At 45.9% G+C, this 19,422-nt stretch overlaps 4 protein-coding genes and 1 long non-coding RNA gene across 6 annotated transcripts; 3 read left to right on the top strand and 2 right to left on the bottom strand.

The window, feature by feature from the left end:
- The first annotated feature begins 2 nt into the window (after positions 1 to 2).
- On the top strand, positions 3 to 4,603 carry LOC108107941 (deformed epidermal autoregulatory factor 1). Of its 2 annotated transcripts, none has more exons than XM_017215773.2 (4): positions 3 to 489; positions 974 to 1,745; positions 2,341 to 2,972; positions 3,028 to 4,603. In XM_017215773.2, exons 1-4 carry the CDS (start codon positions 361 to 363, stop codon positions 3,196 to 3,198), a joined length of 1,704 nt encoding a protein of 567 aa, XP_017071262.1. In that variant the 5' UTR covers positions 3 to 360; the 3' UTR covers positions 3,199 to 4,603. The 2 variants fall into 2 exon arrangements, with proteins under 2 accessions (XP_017071262.1, XP_017071261.1); XM_017215772.2 differs by having other exon boundaries at positions 4 to 489; positions 974 to 1,754.
- Positions 4,604 to 5,022: 419 nt separating this feature from the next.
- Positions 5,023 to 8,518, bottom strand: LOC108107943 (serine/threonine-protein kinase tricornered). The gene is made up of 5 exons (XM_017215774.2): positions 7,806 to 8,518; positions 7,029 to 7,238; positions 6,860 to 6,966; positions 6,317 to 6,801; positions 5,023 to 6,253 (listed from the first exon to the last, which is right to left on the bottom strand). The coding sequence occupies exons 1-5, from the start codon at positions 8,286 to 8,288 to the stop codon at positions 6,159 to 6,161; spliced, it is 1,380 nt and encodes a 459-aa protein (XP_017071263.1). The 5' UTR covers positions 8,289 to 8,518; the 3' UTR covers positions 5,023 to 6,158.
- A 319-nt stretch (positions 8,519 to 8,837) lies between these two features.
- On the top strand, positions 8,838 to 10,577 carry LOC108108242. Its single transcript, XM_017216212.1, has 3 exons — positions 8,838 to 9,465; positions 9,534 to 10,219; positions 10,285 to 10,577. The coding sequence occupies exons 1-3, from the start codon at positions 8,976 to 8,978 to the stop codon at positions 10,399 to 10,401; spliced, it is 1,293 nt and encodes a 430-aa protein (XP_017071701.1). The 5' UTR covers positions 8,838 to 8,975; the 3' UTR covers positions 10,402 to 10,577.
- On the bottom strand, positions 10,456 to 10,841 carry LOC108108243. Its single transcript, XR_001772468.1, has 2 exons — positions 10,801 to 10,841; positions 10,456 to 10,655 (listed from the first exon to the last, which is right to left on the bottom strand). It is a non-coding gene; the product is annotated as an uncharacterized LOC108108243 (long non-coding RNA).
- A 110-nt stretch (positions 10,842 to 10,951) lies between these two features.
- On the top strand, positions 10,952 to 19,260 carry LOC108108048 (mediator of RNA polymerase II transcription subunit 12). The gene is made up of 8 exons (XM_017215922.2): positions 10,952 to 11,664; positions 11,728 to 14,383; positions 14,436 to 16,149; positions 16,208 to 16,576; positions 16,636 to 16,929; positions 16,993 to 17,295; positions 17,522 to 17,822; positions 17,888 to 19,260. The coding sequence occupies exons 1-8, from the start codon at positions 11,052 to 11,054 to the stop codon at positions 19,174 to 19,176; spliced, it is 7,539 nt and encodes a 2,512-aa protein (XP_017071411.1). The 5' UTR covers positions 10,952 to 11,051; the 3' UTR covers positions 19,177 to 19,260.
- Positions 19,261 to 19,422: the final 162 nt, after the last annotated feature.

The following is a 19,422-nucleotide window of genomic DNA, read 5'->3' as shown; positions in this document are numbered from 1 at the left end:
CGCGCATGACAACTCTAGTTATCATGAGGAAGAAGAGGAGGATATCAACTTTTAGAGACGAATTTTAATAAAGTTTAAGCTTAAAAAATGTAAATTGCAATGAACCAGAAGCTATAAGTAAGGCAATGCAACGAGAACGCGACCAGCGCGAAATTCGTATGTAATTGGTGAGCGCGGGAAAAAAACGCGGATCGCGGCGGCAGCAGTAACAGCAGCAACAACAACAGACCGTCCGTCGTCTCGTCAGACGACGAATAATATATATCGTATATCCAATTGCAAGTTGCAATTCGATGAACAATTCAAGCGCATTAATATTGGCCCGAAGAATAAGTGAAAGTGAACTGGCATAACAATAATATGGAACAGGTCGACTCCTCAACTGAGCTGCACCTGAGGAAAGATCTGGCCGCGCTGGCCGATGATGTTGTGAAAGAAGAGGTGATATTAGAAAGCCCGGGCCATCACCATCATCATCATCACCATCAGGTAAAAAGGAGCAACAAACGCTGCGCCTTTTCGTTTTGGCTTTGGGCTTTGGCGGGGTGGCTTTGGTTCCAGACCGTGTGGTTCAGATTCTACATATCTGGATCCGAAATCGAATCTAGCTCGAAAACCAACCGCTCCGCTTCGCTCTGCGCAGTTGTGGAAAGTGGGTGGTGGGTGGGATGGGCGGTAAGGCGGCCTGGGGGTGGCGCAACTTGCGCCCTACGAACGCTCCATGCGACCCACTGGGCCACAGCCACCCCCACCCATCACCACCTTCTCCACCCACCGCATTTGTGGCGCACAAATGTTGTGTATACCGATTTTCATTTTTCCCATGCTGTGTTGTTTACTTACATTCGAATTTTCTTCCCCGATTCCTGTGCAAATCACATCGAATTAAATTGCTAACGTTACCAATTGGCCGCTGGACATTCATCCACATACATGTGACGAACGTGGGAATATGTGCGCTATGGTAATGCAGTTGGACACCAAGGTTCGCATGGTCACATCCTCCTCCAACGACAACAGCGGCAGCGGCGGCGCCAGTGGCGGAACTAGCGGAGCGGGCGGCGGTGTAGTTTCTGTGCCCGTATCCCTGCCCATCGGATCGATGATAACCGGCACCACCTTTAATGTGATCACGCCCGACCAGCTGCCCCACTTCAAGCCGATGCTGTGCGTCGACAACAATGGCTACCTGTCCGGCAGCACGGTCAGTATGGGCAATGACCTCAAAACGATCGTCATCCAGCAGCAACAAACGCAACCAGGCAACGGTGGTGGAGGCGCCAATAGTGCGGGCACCAATACAACCGCCACAAATACGATTGGACTGAACCACGACGGCTCCGGGAGCAACAATAGCCACGACAGCCTAGCCACCTTAGAGCACGCCGCCGGTGGAGCGAGTGGCGTTGGCGGGGGTGGCGGTGGAACTGGTGGTGGCTCATCAGGCTGGTCGGAAAACCCGTCCACCCAGCACATGGAGGTCTTCCAGATCCGTTGCAAAACCACCTGCGCCGAGCTATACCGCAGCAAACTGGGCTCTGGCGGTCGTGGACGCTGCGTCAAGTACAAGGACAAGTGGCATACGCCCAGTGAATTTGAGCACGTATGCGGCCGGGGCTCTAGTAAGGATTGGAAGCGCTCCATCAAGTACGGTGGCAAGTCGCTGCAGTCCCTTATCGATGAGGGTACGCTTACGCCGCACGCGACCAACTGCAGCTGTACGGTCTGCTGCGACGATGAAGCAGGTGAGTCAGGTGAGACGAAAAAAAATTACTACATACTGCGGCATGGCGGATTGGGTTGACCTGGTCATAAGTTCGTCATGGCGTCACAAGTACAAGGGACTCGCAAAACCCAAGAACAGATGACAATAATTCATATAACTAGCTTTATCCTTTAAAACTCACATTATTATGAGCAGTTAATTCATGAAGGGCATAATTGTTGGAAGGTTAAGAGAAACATGTTATGTGGAATTTAATTCAAAAAGTTCTTGATACTACATTTTTTGTACTGGCAGATATGTTAAAGATGGAGGCAAAAACGTTTACATATCGTCTGTTAATTAAAAGCAATCAATGTTAAATTGACTGCTCTTGACAACAAGAAATAATGTTACCTTTACAGCAAATCAGGCCCTTAATGCCAAATGTCATTTTGAGGTGTTACAATGAATTGTCAAAGTAATCTTTCGAATAGATTAGGAGCATGTACGTGTATTTAGTCAATATTTAATTAAAACCCTGCTTGTTCTTGAGTTATCCTATGCCGAGCCCAATGTACACCCAAAGATCAATGAAAAACATTTAATTAACCCCCTTACACGCTAATCTTTTTTAGCTTCCGGCCCTGTCCGCCTCTTCACGCCCTACAAGCGGCGGAAGCGGAATCAAACTGATCTCGATATGGAGTCTGGACCCAAGCGCAAGCGTAATGCACATCATAGTAACAACAATAATAGTAATACTAATAACAACAACACGAGCGGGAGCGGGGCCAACAATTGTGTAGATGTAACGGCCGCCGCTGTCGCCGCAGCAACAGCCAGCGTAGTGGATGAGAACAATATGTTCCTGGCGGAGGAGAATATCACGTCAAAGGACGAGCCGTGGGCAGCACTTAACGACAGCCTGGACACCTCCACCGAGTTGGTCGACCAGTCACAGATGGGCAACACATACGAACGGGAAACGTTTGTGGTGAACATCAATGATGGATCTTCCATCGCCGTCCTGGACACCAGTCAATCTATGAAGAACATCGAGCATGTCTACTGCACCATGGTTAAGGCGACCAATGACTTTAAACGCATGCTAAACGACATGAAGCAAAACTATGAGCGACGAATCGAGGTTCTGCAAAAAGAACGTGATGCTGCGGTCAGCGCGATGCGCGTCCAGGTCCATGCGGACATCGACGACCCTAATATATCCGGCTCTCTGCACGGCAACGAAATTATTTCGGCCAAGAAGGTACTATTGAATTATATTTTCCCTGGACTATTTAAGAACATTTTTATTCCAATAGTGCGCCAACTGTAACCGCGAAGCGTTGGCGGAGTGCTCACTGTGCCGAAAGACGCCGTACTGTTCAGAGTTCTGCCAGCGCAAGGATTGGAATGCTCATCAGGTGGAGTGCACAAGGAATCCACAAACGACAACGCAGCAGGTCATGCTGTTGATCGACGATCAGTCCTAAGCAACGTAACGAATTGTACATACAAATTTTACTACTAATTAATACGATTATAGGAAGTTCCCCCAAAAAGTCCATACTGAACGGTCAAGGCCACCTGCCTATAGTCCGCTCCAACGCCCACTCCCACTCCCGTTTCCCTCGATCCCCATTAGCAAGCCTGCATCCTCTTAGTCGTATGTCCTATATTAATGTAATTCTTAACGTACATATAACTATATAAATATATATACATTTTACTATTGAACGTAGGACAAGCCAGCAAAAAAAAAGCAACAAAAACAAGCGAAACGAGAATAAAATTAATTAAAAAAAAGAGAAAAATGTAGCAAGCTAAAATCAAAGCAAGTGCAAAGGCAAAGGCGTAGAGAATTAATAAGGCTACGATTTGAGAGTAAAAGAAAACTAAACCGATTACTTGTAATTCAATTTAAATTAAATTAAATTAATAATAGTTGCAAAGCGCATAGCATAACTAACAAGTCCCGATCCCAAAACATGCAACCTCCAAGCTCCCCGCACCCCATACAAAAACATAAAACACACACAATCACCGACAGTGAAAAACAACTAGAGAAAACCTAAGCGAAGATAAAAAGAATTCTGAAATTACCATACATAATCGTCTATGTATACACTTTTCATTAGACTCTAAGCGCATAGTTAAACTTTTAACATTTTACCATTATAATTTTATGGATACTACTGCCCGTTACAAGCATCCAATAAAGATTTCAAACAAGCAAAAAACATCACAATACGAAGTAAACGCAATCCGAATTCCAATTTACATATATGTATGCCCGCACAGTAATCGAACCGGAATGTAAACATATAGCTGAAAATCGAAAATCAACAATTTACAGTTTGTTAGCTGTGTGTAAATGTGTCTCGTAGGGTTTTTCCCCCGTTCTCCCGTTTGTAAAGTTTTTTGCCTACGCCCCCCAGCTGATGTAACAATTCTTATAGTCTGTAGTCTCCATATGCTAATACATTTATATATGTAGTATATATATATAGATATATATAAAATGATATCTTTAAACAACTAGATATATATTCCGATTCACGCACACACCCGACACGTAAACAGAGAGAAACCACAACCGACACACACAACACACACAGACAAATGTCGCATATGCGACAAATCGCAGATGCAAAGCAATTTACTTTCGATTTTCAGGTTCCCGCCTGAGCAAACCAATTTGAAATCTTTATTTTTATGTCTGTAATGGTTTCGGATGTTGCATTCAATTAATACCGAAAAAAGCTCTTCAGATACACTGAGAAAATAAACTCACACAGAGCACACAAAACACAAATCAAAAATTGAGCGCAAGTGCAGATAGAAGGGATAAGTGCAGAAGAAAAGATCAACAAAAATATATACATACATTTAAATGTACAAAGCCTACCTTTGTGTCGTGTTACTTTCTGGATTTCTCAGGCCTTGCATACCATATATTTCATTCATTTTGGGCGCCAAATACAATACTTTCTAATTTAGATCAAGCTTCTTATTTGCACATATTGTTAAACTCCTGGCATTTTGGAAAGCAATCAGAATCAAGTCCCTTCATAGAGTTCAAGGAAATTTTTTAATAAAAATTAAGAAATAAGCGATTTGAAAAAGAGTTAACTTTAAAAGGCAGCTGTTGAGCATTTTCAGGTTCTCAATTCTGTATAATACTAGGAAACTTATAAGGATTTGCTTTACTGCAGTCGTTATATTAACAAGGACATAACGAATTGACGTCATTAATCCCATTGTAAGTACCATTTTCAAGTCCAACTTAAACGAAATTCTTTAGTTGTATGTATTTGTTAGTTATTATGCACATGTTTCATTTATTATTGCATTTCATGTTGCTGTGTCGCATTATTATCGAATTATCAGTATGCTTACTATTATTGTATTCTATTACCAAAAATAATTTCTTAAAACTTGTTTACTCGTTTAATTTATTTATAGGTATATTATCAATTATTTTAAGTTTGCATTCTGCAACTGCTCGGGGTAGAGTGTTTGCTATGTAATTAGATTTATACTTGCCAGCGCGGTAACTCGGTAACTTGTTTCAATAATTCACTTTTTGCTCAAACTACAATTACGTGGAACTCAAAACTCCAGCGGGAAGAGCTACAGTAGGATGTTTTAAATATATATGTATATTCGTATTCGCGGGAGTGGGTGGGGAAGAGGTATACATAGAACGAAACCGATATTTAAACATACTGTTTGTTTATTTTTGATGTCTAGATTTGCATTTGTTGCTATTGGCATTTAGTAACTAATTTGTGTGATAGATTTTTCGATCAGTTTTTTGCGTATTTGCGATTTGTTTTTGAGTGGTATTTAGGTTTTACTATGTTTAAAGACTTTGTTTCATAATAAATTGATACAAAACATATACGTACAATTAACGTGCCTAAAAGTTATAACATTTCTCAATTGGCTAAATAATAAATTTATGGGTATTTTGCTGCTGCCCAATGAATTAAACAATATATATATATATAAAGAATTGCCGAATGGTTTTCTTAAAGGGGTTTTGGTTTACAAACACAACTTTTAAACGGTTAAGATTAGGATTGAACAAAGCCAATGGGAGGACATGGGAGGATTAGTATAGCGTTTAACCTAACCCGAGGCGCGGGTGACGCTTTAAGCAAAACTTTTTTACATACAATACATCGTTTGTTCGCGTTATCATATTCATCATCTTTTTGTTTGGAATCACAAATGTTAGCTAGTATTTAAATACACATGTAGGTAAGACATTCAAAAAGGAAAATTGGGGTTTTCGTTTAGCGTGGAGAATGCTCTTGGTGGTGATGGTGTTAGAGAGGCGACGGCTGTGGTGGTGATAAAATGGGTGGCAAAGTGCGGCAACCTTCAAGCTGCTTTTGCTCCTGCTTCGGATCTGGCCCTGATATCTATTCCAGCTCCTGTTCGGACTTCACTCCAAATTTCGCACTTCGAATCTCTTGTACGTGTAGTTGATAAAGACCCAGTCCTTGGCAATTTCACCGCCCTGCGGTATGGGTGCCGATGCTGCAATAAGAAATGGAAAATCATTAGCTACCTGTTTCTTTTTTTCGTTAAGAGTTTTCTTACGTATCTCCAGCGACACATCGGGAAAGTCGTCGAAATTGGACGTATCGTCGATCGAGCGCACCTCAACGGGTATGGCCGCAGGACGTTCGCGTATGTGCTCCCAATCCACACCCCGGAAGAACGGCACTGACTTCAGATCCTCTAGACCCCGCTGGGAACCCAGCCGGCGATCGGCCTCGCAACAAAAGTTGATAATCGTCTCCTTAGCCTCCTCAGAGATAGGGATCTCTGGGGGAAATATCAGCGTCTCGCGCCAATTCATCACCTTTCGGTAGGTGTCCTGGGGGTTGTCCGAGCAAAATGGGGGATATCCCATCAGCATTTCGTACATGATAACACCGAGGGACCACCAATCGCAGGCAGGTCCATAGCCAGTCTGCAGGAATACTTCGGGTGCAATATAGTCCGGCGTTCCCACTGTGCTGTAGGCAAGGGCGCGTCGGTTTCGTTTCCACGACTCGGCACGCCGCTTCGAATCCATCGGACTGTATTCCACAAAGCCACTTTACAATAGAGCACAAAGTTAAAAATGTATTTTCTTACCTGGCACAGGTGCCAATGAAATCGGATGGTTTCGCCTGTGACAAATCCCGATAAAAGTCTGTCCGATGCGACTTCTTTAAGCCAGTGCAAAGTCCGAAGTCCGAGAGCTGAAATACAAATGAAAAGCGCTCTTGGTAGCCATATCCAAGTTAAATAGTTTTATGCTCACCTTGAGATGCCCTCGCGCATCCAGCAGCAAGTTATCGGGCTTTATATCCCTGTGTATGAAACCGAGTTTGTGAATCGAGTCGATCGCCAATGCCGTCTCACTGATATAAAACTGTGTGCCCTCCTCGGATAGCGTGTCCTTCTTCATCAACAGCGTCATCATATCACCACCAGGCAAGAACTCCATTATCAAATATAAATTGACCTGATCCTGTTACGTAAGAAAAATGTTGGTTCGATACAAGAGGAAAATATTGGAATTAACATAACTAAGGATGGGTGCCAACAAATTTTAAAATTCAGACAAGTTTAAAATCTAAATCTTCGTAAATATATATGTCAGGATATAGACGACACAAGTCAATCAAATAATAATAAAGTGAAAAAGAGTTTCCCATAACCAATTTATACTGTAGTCCTGATGCATCATGATGGATTGTATGTAGGTTATCCAATCATTTAACAAGCCGGAAATAAGCGTTTGCATTAGGCAGTTACGCCTGTACAAAGAACTTTCACCAAGAAGTGGAGAAAACAGAACTGAGAAAAACAACAACAAATGCGACCAGAGAGAGGGAGAGAAAGAGAGTGAGGAATAGAGAATGAGAGACGTGACCATATGATTGGCAAGGCGCTTTTGGCATTTGCACTTGTATTGGTTTATTGATTTTTTTTGTCCGTGTTTTAACACAATTCTTTTGTTATGCGCGTTGTCCGCCCCCTTTCTACCACCCACCCGATATTATTGTTGTTTTTGCAGCTGACGTTCGTCACTCACCTGGAAACTGTAGTACATCTTGACCACCCACTGGTGATCGGCCTCGACGAGAACATCTCGCTCGGCGCGGACATGGGCTACCTGCTCCTTTTCCAGCATGTCTGCTTTGCGCAGCACTTTCATGGCGTACACATGTCCCGTGTCCTTTTTCTGGACAAGACGCACTTCACCGAAGGCACCACGACCAATAACTTTAAGGGCCTCAAAATCTTCGACGCCTAGGCGCAATCGCTTAAGGCGAAGATATTCCGTCTCCTTTTGAGCATGCTGCAGTCGTTTCTCCTGGCGCTGCGCCTCCGACAGGCTTTCATCCTTCAGCTGCGCCTCCAGCTTCGCCAGGCGCTGTTTCCGCTCACCATACTGCGTCACCAGATTGCTGTAGTAGTTTTCCAACGTCACCTTGGCCTTGGTGGCCTTGTCCAGAGTGTGGTCGCTGAATCTGATCGAGGCACCGTCTGCGTCCTGCGTTCTGCTGCTCATCATCTAAGCTGGGGTTTTTTGTCCTTTTCACCTCGGTCGTTTGTTTTGTATGATTCCTGTCCAAGGTATTGGTATATTGGTGTTTGCGGTGTGTGTGGTGAGGAGTTATGCACTTGCCAAAGCACACACACTGCTCTTTTTGCCCGTTTCTTGCCTTTTTCCTTCGTAATTTGTTGAAATTCCTCCCTCTGCTGCTTCTTCTATAAGTGCCATTCGCATTTTGCAGCCCCAACAAAGTAAAGTTGGCTACGCTTCCGTGGGATATCGATAGTTAATCGATAGCTTGTAGTGCTTTTGGGAAGATACCAATACTGAAAGCTAAACATTTCCTATCATCAGCTTTAGCTATTTACGGTGATTCAACGCTGATCTTTCTCTACTTAAAAGCTAATGCAAAACAAACAGATGCGTTTTGTAAATACAAGGCTTACAAACTTTTAAACTATTTATCTTAGTTATCTGTGATTAAAAGCATCCTATATAAAATTTCGTGGATTTAGCTATCTTTTTTCCCGCTAAAAATGTTTTTTCTTAAAATTTGACAACACAGCTACCCAATTAGTAAATAAATAGAGCTTACCGACTTGTCGGTGATTTTTCAATGTTGAGCGATAATCAACCAACTACATTTATTAATTTGGTCAATTGGTGCCTGTGACCTCTCCAGACAATGACCAAAGTCAGCTAATAATGGCCCGCATTACCAGTATCCTGGATTTGGAACCCAGTTCCATTTTGTACATTTTCAAGCTTCTTAGCTTGGAGGACCAGTTGCACCTTGCCCGATGCTGTCGCGTGTTTAGGGACGCCTTCCTGTTCCTTCACCGCTACCATTTTCAGAAAGTTATTGACAAGGATATGAATTTGAGGACTCTTGAGGACTGGCATACCTTTTTGTGGCTGTGTGGCGGGCGTGTTCGTACTTTGGAGTCCCACTTTGACGATGATCATCCACTGCAATTGCTCCCCCTGATCAGCAGGCACTGCTACCGACTGGAGGGAATTTCTATATATAATGCAACAGTAGCCCGGGCCCAGCCGTTTTTGCTAAGAATGAGTACACTGGAGAAGGTGCACGTGCGCAATTATAAAAGCACCAGCAAGGACCTAATAAAGGCTATAAGAATTCACTTGCCGCGAGTCATCAGTCTGAGCTTGGAGAGCTTCGACCGTAGGGAATGTAAGTAGAATTGACCATTTTTAATTTGATCTAAAGATCTCCATTCATTTTCACATTCAACCTGGCAGTACAAGAAGTGCGACACTTTAGTGAGATGTTGGAACTGGGCCTATACGACGAGGTTACTGCCTCGGAATTCGCAACAATCGTAAAACCAATGAGAAAGTTACGTTGCCTACAGCTGCGTAACGCCAAACGCTTTCTAATCACCAGTAATCTTAGGATGCTGGCTACTAACTGCCGACAGTTAGAAAAACTAACGTTCAACGACTGCGAGGCCGATCTGTTAGTCCTGCCTCAGTTTGCGAACCTAAAGTACCTGCAAATATACTGCCCGGAGGACTTAAAGACCCGCCTTTTCAAAGCACTGGCCAAAAGCTCAACTAAGCTGGAGTACCTAATCCTGCACCGTAAGCGCTGGATTGACGAAGAACAGGCCCAGTACATCAGTGTTTTGAAGGCACTCCGATGGCTGGTTTGCAAGCCTCGGGATGATCAATGTGTTCGCCACTTGTCAGAATTAAGACAGCTAGAGTGCCTTTCCCTGCAGGCCGCTCGGGAAATCGGGGAAACACAGCTCTCCCTTCTAGTGGCCAACAATGACCGGCTGCGTTATCTAAACATTTGCTATTGCCTTGGCATCACAGACGCCTTCGTCCTGGACACCCTGAGCAGTTTATCCAGACGCACAGTTCAACAACCTCTGCAGCTTTTTACTGCTGCCACGGACATCAGACATGACATCATGGAACGGGTAAGTAATCAAATGCGTGTACAAAAGTCCTTTGTTTAATGTGACGCCTTGCGCTTTGTTTAAAGCTGTCAAATGACTTTCCACTCAATATGCTCTGCCTTCACTTCGAGTGCAGCGAGGGAATGACCAGCGGCGAACATTTATATGCAGACGAGCCTGAATTCGACCGCCAAACTGTATGAGGCTTTGTTTGTCCGACTTTCTTTTGACATTACCAAAAATCCAACCTAAATTAATACATCTTTATATACAGCTTTATTCGTGATCCTATCACTTTGAGTGATATTCTTTTGTTATTGCACTACAATGTATTCAATTTTTTCACTAAATAAATTAAACATATGATATAATAATAAAATTTGTGTTTTTTATGTACTCAGATTACATTGTAGGTGCCAATTGAACAATATAAACCATATAACAGTCTTTATTACACCTGAAAAATATTAATTAATATTGGTTAGTTTGGATAATCTTTTTGGATTCTTTAATCATTGGTATCATCTGATAATATTGGTTAATTTACTTAACTTGGGTGTTCATATGAACTAAATAATTTATTATTTTTTTATTTTAATTACCGTCAGCTGACTTCCATGCAATTTGTACTGGTCAGTCTCTTGTCATGTAAGCTGATTCAACAACAATGCCGGTATCGATAGTTTGTCTTCTAGTTTAACGTAAAATATTTTTTCATCTGGTAACACTGATTGGATTAGGATTGTTTACGAATTTCACAAGTCAGGAAAAAATATAAATTCGCCGAATGGTAACACTAAAAAGAAAATTCGCTTACAATTTTTGAGAAAAACGCAACTAAAGGGCTGCAAAGATGCTGTCCATGTTGCAGGAGAAGCGTCCGCTGAAGCGCACCCGTCTGGGTCCGCCGGATATTTATCCGCAGGACGCGAAACAGCGGGAGGACGAGTTGACGCCCACGAATGTGAAGCACGGCTTCACAACGACGCCGCCTCTGTCTGATGAATTTGGGACAGCCCACAATTCGAATGTGAATGCTAGCAAGGTAAGCACCTTCTTCAACGGCGTTTTGGCCAAGAAGGAGGAGCTTATGACCCTCCCAGACACAGGGCGCAAAAAGCAGCAGATCAACTGCAAGGATAACTTTTGGCCCGTATCACCGCGACGAAAGTGCACAGTCGACGCCTGGTTCAAGGATCTCGCTGGAAATAAACCTCTACTTAGTTTGGCCAAACGAGCACCTTCGTTTAACAAAAAGGAGGAAATCTTCATTACATTGTGCGAGAACCAGGTGAACATGCAGCGCGCCACATGGTTTATCAAGCTCAGCGCCGCCTACACGCTCAGCTTCACCGAATCCAAAAACAAAAAGCGCAGTATCTATGACCCTGCCGCTGATTGGACAAGCAACATGATCAAATTCATGAAGGAACTGCTACCCAAGCTGCAGGAGTACTATCAGCAGAGTTAGTTTGGTCTTTTAAACTTATCTTTTATCTGCATTCATTAACACATCTCTTTTGTCTTAGGCCACGAAAAGTCCTCTTCAAATGGCAGCACTGTTGGAAGCCTGACTGCCTCCGGAAACGGAACTGGGTCCAATGGTACCTCAGCCCCCGGCACTATTAATTCCGTCGCAGGCAGTGCTCCAACAAACGTTATTCCAGTGCCCAGCATGGCCAGTCCTTTGCCTCCTATTCACAGTCCAGCTAATGGCCAACAAGGAGCACCTGGCGGAGGAGTGGGTTCTGGTAGCGTCTTGCCGAATACGGGAAGTCTTGGAGGAGTTGGCGGTGGGCCCGGATCTGCAGTTGTTGGAGGCGTCGCTGGCGCCGGAGCTACAGTGCCACCGGGCTCTACAATTTCCGGGATTGGCAGCCAGTTCGAAGACAGTCGTAATGCCCTGAAATATTGGAAATACTGTCATCAACTAAGCAAGTATATGTACGAGGAGTCCCTGCTAGATCGACAAGAATTTCTTAATTGGATCCTCGACTTATTGGACAAAATGCGCACCCAAGCGAGCTTCGACGAGCCGCTAAAAAAACTAGTACTTAGCTTTGCCCTTCAGTATATGCACGACTTTGTCCAGTCGGAGCGTCTCTGCCGAAAGATGGCCTATATAGTGTCAAAGAAACTTGCTCAACTGCTCAATACTTTGGTGGAACAACAGGCCATCAAGGAGCTGGACGAGCCAAAGTTGCAACAGGATCCCTACGAGCTTGCGCTGCAGGAGCAAATGAGTTGTCCCCATCACAGGGATATAGTGCTATATTTGAGCACGATCCTGCAGATCATTACCATCGAGTGTCCTACAGCACTGGTCTGGAGCGGTATAGCAGCTCACCGAGCACCATCCTCTCTATTGGGTAGTCCCCTGGACCACCTTCCGCTAGCACCCTCTGTACTGCCGATGCCTACGCGATGTCCTCGAACTAATCAGGAGATCCGGCGTCAATTGAGAGCTGCTGAATCGGACATCGTGCTGCGCACTCAGCACGCAGAGCAGCGCTGGTTCGCCGCAAAATGGTTAAGTGCTGGCAAGAATCAATACACCAGTGTGCTGGCCACGCTGGACCACCTGGACACGCACTGCTTTGATCGTATGGAACACAATAACAGCATCGACACTCTGTACGCCCATATATTTCCCAGTCCAAGCGCTAGTCGTCGGCGGGAAGAGGATCAGATTGAACCACGTCCAGCCTACGAACCGAAGCAAGATAAGGACACGGTGCGCATTCTGTGCGAATGGGCTGTGTCCGGGCAGCGTTGGGGCGAGCACAGGGCTATGGTTGTGGCCATTCTACTTGACAAGCGTCAGATCGATGTGACTAGTACGCCAGCAGACCAACATTCCAGTGATAAGGACTCGCTGGCATCAGGCGCCGGCTTAATCGATGGCCTGCCTGTGTTTCAGCACGTGTTGATGCATTTCCTCGACCATGACGCTCCCGTTTTGGATGAGCATGTGAGCAGCGCCCAGCAACGAACTGAGTTCACCAATCTTGTACAGCTATTCAGTGCCTTGATTCGGCATGATGTTTTTTCGCACAACGCCTACATGCACACGCTAATTTCGCGTGGAGATTTACTACTTGAGTCTGTGCTGGTGATCAAATCGGGAACAACGGCCACGAAAACATCGCCCCCACCTCCAGCTCCACCACCGACAACAACGCACGGATTTGATGATGACGGTTTCGGCGGAGGACTTGATTTTAAGCACAACGATTTCGACGATTCGAATGTGGACGACGACCTAGACAAACTGGTGCAGAATATTAAAGAGAAGGGACAACAGCACGAGGCTCCTGATAGTCCTAAAATCGGTCCCCCAGGGGATGGTGAAACCGGCACTGGTGGAAGTATATCACGGCACTACGTTTACACCAAGCACTTTCCCATTCCACAAGACGATCCCAGCATGAGTAGCTACAGTAGCGAAAGCAATCAGCGCTACATCCTCCTTTTTGGAGTTGGCAAAGAGCGGGATGAGAAAAAGCATGCTGTTAAGAAGATGTCCAAGGAGATTGGCAAGCTCTTCACTAAAAAGTTTAGCATCGATGTAGCAGCTGCCGGCCATGTGAAAAAGCATTCGCGCAATGAGTTCAATTTCGAGGCTACCACGTCCAAGTGCCAACAAATGGCTTACTTCGACCAGCACGTGGTCACCGCTCAATGTGCGGCCAATGTCCTGGAGCAACTGAACGGATTTGCCTTGGGAAACAACAACTATCTTCCGGTGCAAGAGCACGTCGCATTTTTGTTTGATCTTATGGAGCTAGCACTCAATATCTACAGCTTGCTGGAACTGTGTGATAGCCTGTTGAAGGAGTTACCTGAAGTGGAGCACCAGTTGCAACTGAAGAAATCAAATCTGGTTCGAAGCTACACCACCTCGCTGGCCCTATACATTGTAAGTATCCTGCGGCGCTATCATAGTTGTCTGCTTCTTTCGCCGGAGCAGACGTTGTCGGTTTTTGAGGGAGTCTGTCGCACCATCCGTCATGTATCAAATCCGAGCGAGTGTTCTTCGGCAGAGCGTTGCATTATCGCTTACCTTAGCGACCTACACGAGTCTTGCGTTTTGCTTCAGGGCAAGGAACAGTCCACGGAGTACTATCAGCAACTCCAGTGCATCAAACGTTTTAAGGACATTTTTAATACCCCAGAGCAGCTTGGGTGAGTTTACATAGTAATTTCTCCTCTCAGTTATTAGAAATTCCCTTTTTAGCATACCTCCACAGGGTTATAATCCTCAGTTGCTGCAGGAGCTCTTTATGGCTCCTCGGCGCGGTGGTAAACTGGATCCCCATTGGCTGGGAACTCTACACGAATCTCCTGCAAATGTGTACAGCTTCGTGTCTAACGCTTTAATTGCTGTATGCCGAGAGACGGACAACGAGCGACTAAACGATGTTGCTCTTGCATGTGCTGAACTGACTGCCAGTTGCAACGTATTGTCCGAGGAGTGGATTTACGCTCTACAAAGCCTGTGTAGCGGCAGTAAGAGTCCGCGGTATCCACACCTTGGCGGACAAGTTGACATCGGCCAGGGCAAGACGCATAACGCCCTTGCCGTGTTCGTCTGTATCCTGGTGGCCAGGCATTGCTTCTCCCTAGCGGACTTTGTAAGTAAGTTTGCCTTGCCCACGTTGGCCCGATCTGTTAGCGCTGGTGGTGCCGAATTGAGCGTGGACGCTGAGGCTGGTGCACGTCTTACGTGTCACCTGGTGCTAAAACTATTCAAAACCTTGGAGATCCCACAACCGGGAATGTACTCAGTGAGCACGTCTCCGAATCCCCTACATGCCGTAGGTAACGACTTTAGCATCCGACTGAGCTGCGATCGTCACCTACTTGTGGGAGCCCACAAAACAATACCCATTGCTGCAGTGCTGGCCGTCCTCAAGGCAATTCTCATTGTGGTGGACAATGCGGCGCTTAAGACTCCATTGGCTGCTGGCAGCGGCTCCTCCTCCGGTGGATTGGGTGGTGCTTTTGGAAGTGGTAAGCGGAGTGGGTTTAATACCCCCGTTCATCCAGGTAGCACGCCGAAAAGCAACGAACAACGACCCGCCGATCTCAGTCAGATTCTGGGAACCAGCGATCTGCAGTTGGGCAGCAGTTTAACAAGCGAACCGGAAGCTTTGCAACAGCCGTCGGTCGGCGGAATGGAGCAGATATCACTACTGGAGTTCGCCCAAGCGGTGCTTAAGCAGATCTGCGCTCAGGAGCACGTCCTGGAGAGGTGCCTTAAGAATGCAGAGCAGTTGTGTGACATGATAATCGACGAAATGCTGACCGCCAAACAGGCACAGCGAGTTTTGCACATGATCTGCTATCCGGAGGCTGAATTTAACATAATATCCGAGCTAGACCAACGTTCGATGATTGTTAGAATTCTAGAGAATCTGGGTCAATGGACACTACGAATCTCCTGGCTGGACCTGCAGCTTATGTACCGCCAATCGCTCAGCAATAATGCGGAGTTGAATGTGTGGCTTGACACGGTAGCACGCGCGGCCATCGATGTCTTTCACATGGAGGAAGTTGTTCTACCCGGTGCTCTGAAGGCAACACACAAGCCTAAACCGTCAACCTGGCTGGTAGCACCACTCATAGCCAAACTTACGCCGGCAGTTCAGGGTAGGATTCTGCGAGTTGCTGGACAAGTTCTCGAGAGCATGAACTATTTCTCGAAGGTATCCAAATCTGATTGCAATAGTTCAGGTAGCGGTGATGAGCGCGAGAAGAGCAACAGTTGCCACAGTAGCAATAGTTATGGTCTCGGAGGTATGGCCGCACGCAACAAGAAGATGCCGCTTAATTACCAACCATTCCTGGGTCTCATCTTGACTTGTCTGAAAGGCCAGGATGAGTATAAAGAGAATTTATTGGTTTCCCTCTATTCCCAGCTTTCGCAATGTCTGCAATCCTTTGCTGAGGTGAGTGCTTAATTAATTATTTTGCCTTGAGAGCTGTTATTAATATTTTCCTTTTTAGTTGGACACAATTGGTGGTATTGATGAGCCGCAAGCACGCGAGGAGATTCTTGACGCTTTGCAGTTGCGATTTTCGTTAGTGGGCGGAATGTTTGAGGCTATCCAAAAAAACAGCACTCCCACCACAGATTGGGCCATTCTTCTAGCTCAACTTGTTTGCCAGGGCGTTGTGGACCTCAGCTGCAATCGCGAGCTCTTCACAACCGTGGTGGACATGCTGGCCACTTTGGTGCATTCGACGCTAGTCTCTGATGACGAGCGACACTATATGAATCTGATGAAAAAACTTAAGAAGGAAATTGGAGAGAAGAACAACGCTTCCATTCGGGTCATCCGACAACTTCTTCCGCTCTACAAGCAGCCCACCGAGGTAAGTTGTTGACTTACCATTGGATACATTTGAAAACCAATGGGCATTTTATCCGTTAGGTGATTGCTTGTGAACACGCTGGAATGGACACCAAGGACAAGAAACAACTGCGCATTTCAGACAAGCAGCGGATCAGTGTTTGGGATATTTTGGAGGGCCACAAAAACCCGGCTCCTCTTTCGTGGGTGTGGTTCGGAGCAGTAAAGCTGGAGCGAAAGCCCCTTACGTACGAGGAAGCTCATCGAAATCTGAAATATCACACGCACAGTCTGGTCAAGCCCAGTAGCTATTATTATGAACCATTGCCTCTACCACCAGAAGACATTGAGCCCGTGCCTGAGAAGATTTGCCATGTAAGTTCTATCTATTGATATTTTTTTTGCTGATTCCTAAAGCGGATTACTTTTACTTCACAGAAGGATGAAATGAAGGCGGACACTCCCTCGTCGGTGGATCAGTCGCCCAGTGCTGGAGCGGGTGGCACAGGAAGAGGGCGCGGTAAAGGAACGACGACGCGGAAACGTAAGGCGAAGAACCCGAAAACACCTCCTGTGGTTAATACTCAGCAACAGCAGCCCCAGCTCGCTCCACAGCCGCAACAGCCTCAAAATATCCAGCAACAGCAAATGCAGCAGCAGCAGCAACAGCAACAACAGCAACACATGCAACAGCAACAGATGCAGCCCAATCCCATGGGTCAGATGCCAATGAACATGCCGGTAAGATAAGGATATTAAATACAACTGCCCTTTATGAGAAGCGAATCTGTTTTTTATAATTTTCTTTACTAAGTTTGTATAACCAAAAACTAAGCAACCAACAGCAATCAAAATAATGACACAAAAATTCAAAAATTTTATAATTATAATCCAAATTTTTTTAACCTTTTTCGGTGCTTAACTATTTTTTTAAATTCCTTCGAATTTAATCTAATCTCTTCCACAGATGAACATGCAGCAGTTTGCACCCAATCCGAACAACATGATGCAGCAGAACGCCATGATGCAGCAACAGCAGCAAATGCAGCAAATGAGCAACAATCCGCTGCAACAGCAGTTGAATGTGGGCGGCGGAAATGGGCAGCAGAATCCGCAGATGAACTTTATGCAGCAAGGACCGGGAGGAGGCGGATCAGGACCGCAGGGTATGCCTGGTCAACAGCAACAGTGGCACAATGCACCGCAACAGCAGCAACCGCCACAGCCGTACCACAATCAATACGCTCCTCATCAGCAAAGTATGCAATGTAAGTCGGATTTTAACGGTTTGAGGCGAACCAAGTTTCAAAATCCTTGTTAATTATCATTATAGCAAATCGCATCGAACGGCCGGCGCTGAATGCCAACTCGAAACAAGCTCTGTCTCAGATGCTCCGACAGCGACAGGGACCTGGTGGTGGCTTCAATCCTATGCAACAGCAACCGAATCCCTCGCAGCAGCAACCTGGTCCTCAACAGCAGATGAATCCCAACCAGATGCGGCAGCAGCAAATGAATCCACAACAGAATCCCCAGTCAGTGGCCGCTTTCAACGCAATGCAACAGCAGCAGCAGAATGCCCAGCAACAACAGATGAATCCCAATCAGCAGCAGCAACAACAATTCATGCGCGGCGGCAATCTGCGGCCTGGCATGGCGCCCAACCAGATGAATCAAATGAATATGGGCGGCCAGGGCATGCCCCAGAATCCAATGATGCAGCAGCAGATGCCACAGAATATGGTCGGCATGGTAAATCCGAATGCCAACCAAATGATGCAGTCCGCTGGATCACAGGGAGGCAACGGTGTGGGAGTAGGAGTTGGTGTGGGTGTTGGTGGAGCTGGCAACAATCCCAACATGGGCATGGGAGGCATGCCTCAGCAGGGTATGATGCAACAGCAACCGCAGCAACAGCCGCAGCAGCAGGTGCAGTTCCAAAACTTCCAGAATCAGTATCAGCAGCAACAACAACAACAGCAACAGGGAATGCAGCAACAAGGCGGCGGAGCTGGTGTTGGAGTGGGCGTGGGCATGGCGCCCAATCAGCAGCAACAGCAGCAGGCCAACATGATGGGCAACTTCAATCCCCAGATGCAGCAGGCGAATCGCAACAATCCAGACTTTATGGCGGTCGCAGCAGCTGCCCAGCAGCAGCAACAGCAACAACAGCAGCAGCAACGCGTTGTTCCCGGAGGAATGATGGCTGGAAATCGAAACCAGTACATGAATCAGGCACCCAACGTAACTATGTCCAATATGATGGGTCCGGGTCCAGGCGGTGTGGTCGGTCAGGTGCCTCCGTACGCTCGTCAGCAGTCGGCGGGTGGCGGCAAACCGGGTGTCTTAAACACACAACAGCAGTTCCAGCAGCAGCAGCAACAACAACAGCAGCTGAGGCACCAGCAAATGATGCAGATGCAGGGTATGGGTGGTGGCGCCGGCGGGGGTATGGGATCCGGGCCGCAGCAGGCGGGTGGAGCAGTTGGTGGAGGAGGGGGTGGCGGAATGGTGCCGCAGCAGCAGAGCATGAACCAGCAACAAACGCCGAACCTGGTTGCTCAGCTCCAGCGGCAAAATATGATGGGCCAACAACAACAGTACCAACCGCCACCGTATTAGATCGTAGACACTCCTTAATCGTAAGCCTAGTCCTAATCATTTATTTATCAGATGTATTTGCAATAAACGTACATTCAAAACAAACTTTAAATAAAATCTGGACTATATGAATTATGAATATATAAATGCGTTCATTTCGGGTTTAAAATGGCAAGTGAACGTATATTAATGTAAACACAAACAATATATAAATTGTATTTTTTAATAAATTTAATATCCTTTAAATATCCGTTTTATTTGCCTGTT

The sequence above is a fragment of the Drosophila eugracilis genome, unplaced genomic scaffold, assembly GCF_018153835.1.
Source record: "Drosophila eugracilis isolate 14026-0451.02 unplaced genomic scaffold, ASM1815383v1 contig_2088, whole genome shotgun sequence".
NCBI lineage: Eukaryota > Metazoa > Arthropoda > Insecta > Diptera > Drosophilidae > Drosophila > Drosophila eugracilis.
This window is presented reverse-complemented; position numbering and strand designations above follow the sequence as displayed.

Excerpts from the sequence above, each read along its gene's own strand:
- LOC108108048 (XM_017215922.2), top strand. The coding sequence starts at position 11,052 with ATGCTGTCCATGTTGCAGGAGAAGCGTCCGCTGAAGCGCACCCGTCTG. Across the intron at positions 16,150-16,207 it reads GTCTGCAATCCTTTGCTGAG|TTGGACACAATTGGTGGTAT; the intron begins GTGAGTGCTTAA and ends TTTCCTTTTTAG. Across the intron at positions 17,296-17,521 it reads AGATGCCAATGAACATGCCG|ATGAACATGCAGCAGTTTGC; the intron begins GTAAGATAAGGA and ends TCTCTTCCACAG.
- LOC108107943 (XM_017215774.2), bottom strand. The coding sequence starts at position 8,288 with ATGATGAGCAGCAGAACGCAGGACGCAGACGGTGCCTCGATCAGATTC. Across the intron at positions 7,239-7,805 it reads AGATGTACTACAGTTTCCAG|GATCAGGTCAATTTATATTT; the intron begins GTGAGTGACGAA and ends CTTACGTAACAG. Across the intron at positions 6,802-6,859 it reads TTCATTGGCACCTGTGCCAG|TCCGATGGATTCGAAGCGGC; the intron begins GTAAGAAAATAC and ends TGTGGAATACAG.
- LOC108108242 (XM_017216212.1), top strand. The coding sequence starts at position 8,976 with ATGGCCCGCATTACCAGTATCCTGGATTTGGAACCCAGTTCCATTTTG. Across the intron at positions 9,466-9,533 it reads GAGCTTCGACCGTAGGGAAT|TACAAGAAGTGCGACACTTT; the intron begins GTAAGTAGAATT and ends TCAACCTGGCAG. Across the intron at positions 10,220-10,284 it reads GACATGACATCATGGAACGG|CTGTCAAATGACTTTCCACT; the intron begins GTAAGTAATCAA and ends CTTTGTTTAAAG.
- LOC108107941 (XM_017215772.2), top strand. The coding sequence starts at position 361 with ATGGAACAGGTCGACTCCTCAACTGAGCTGCACCTGAGGAAAGATCTG. Across the intron at positions 1,755-2,340 it reads CGATGAAGCAGGTGAGTCAG|CTTCCGGCCCTGTCCGCCTC; the intron begins GTGAGACGAAAA and ends AATCTTTTTTAG. Across the intron at positions 2,973-3,027 it reads AAATTATTTCGGCCAAGAAG|TGCGCCAACTGTAACCGCGA; the intron begins GTACTATTGAAT and ends TTATTCCAATAG.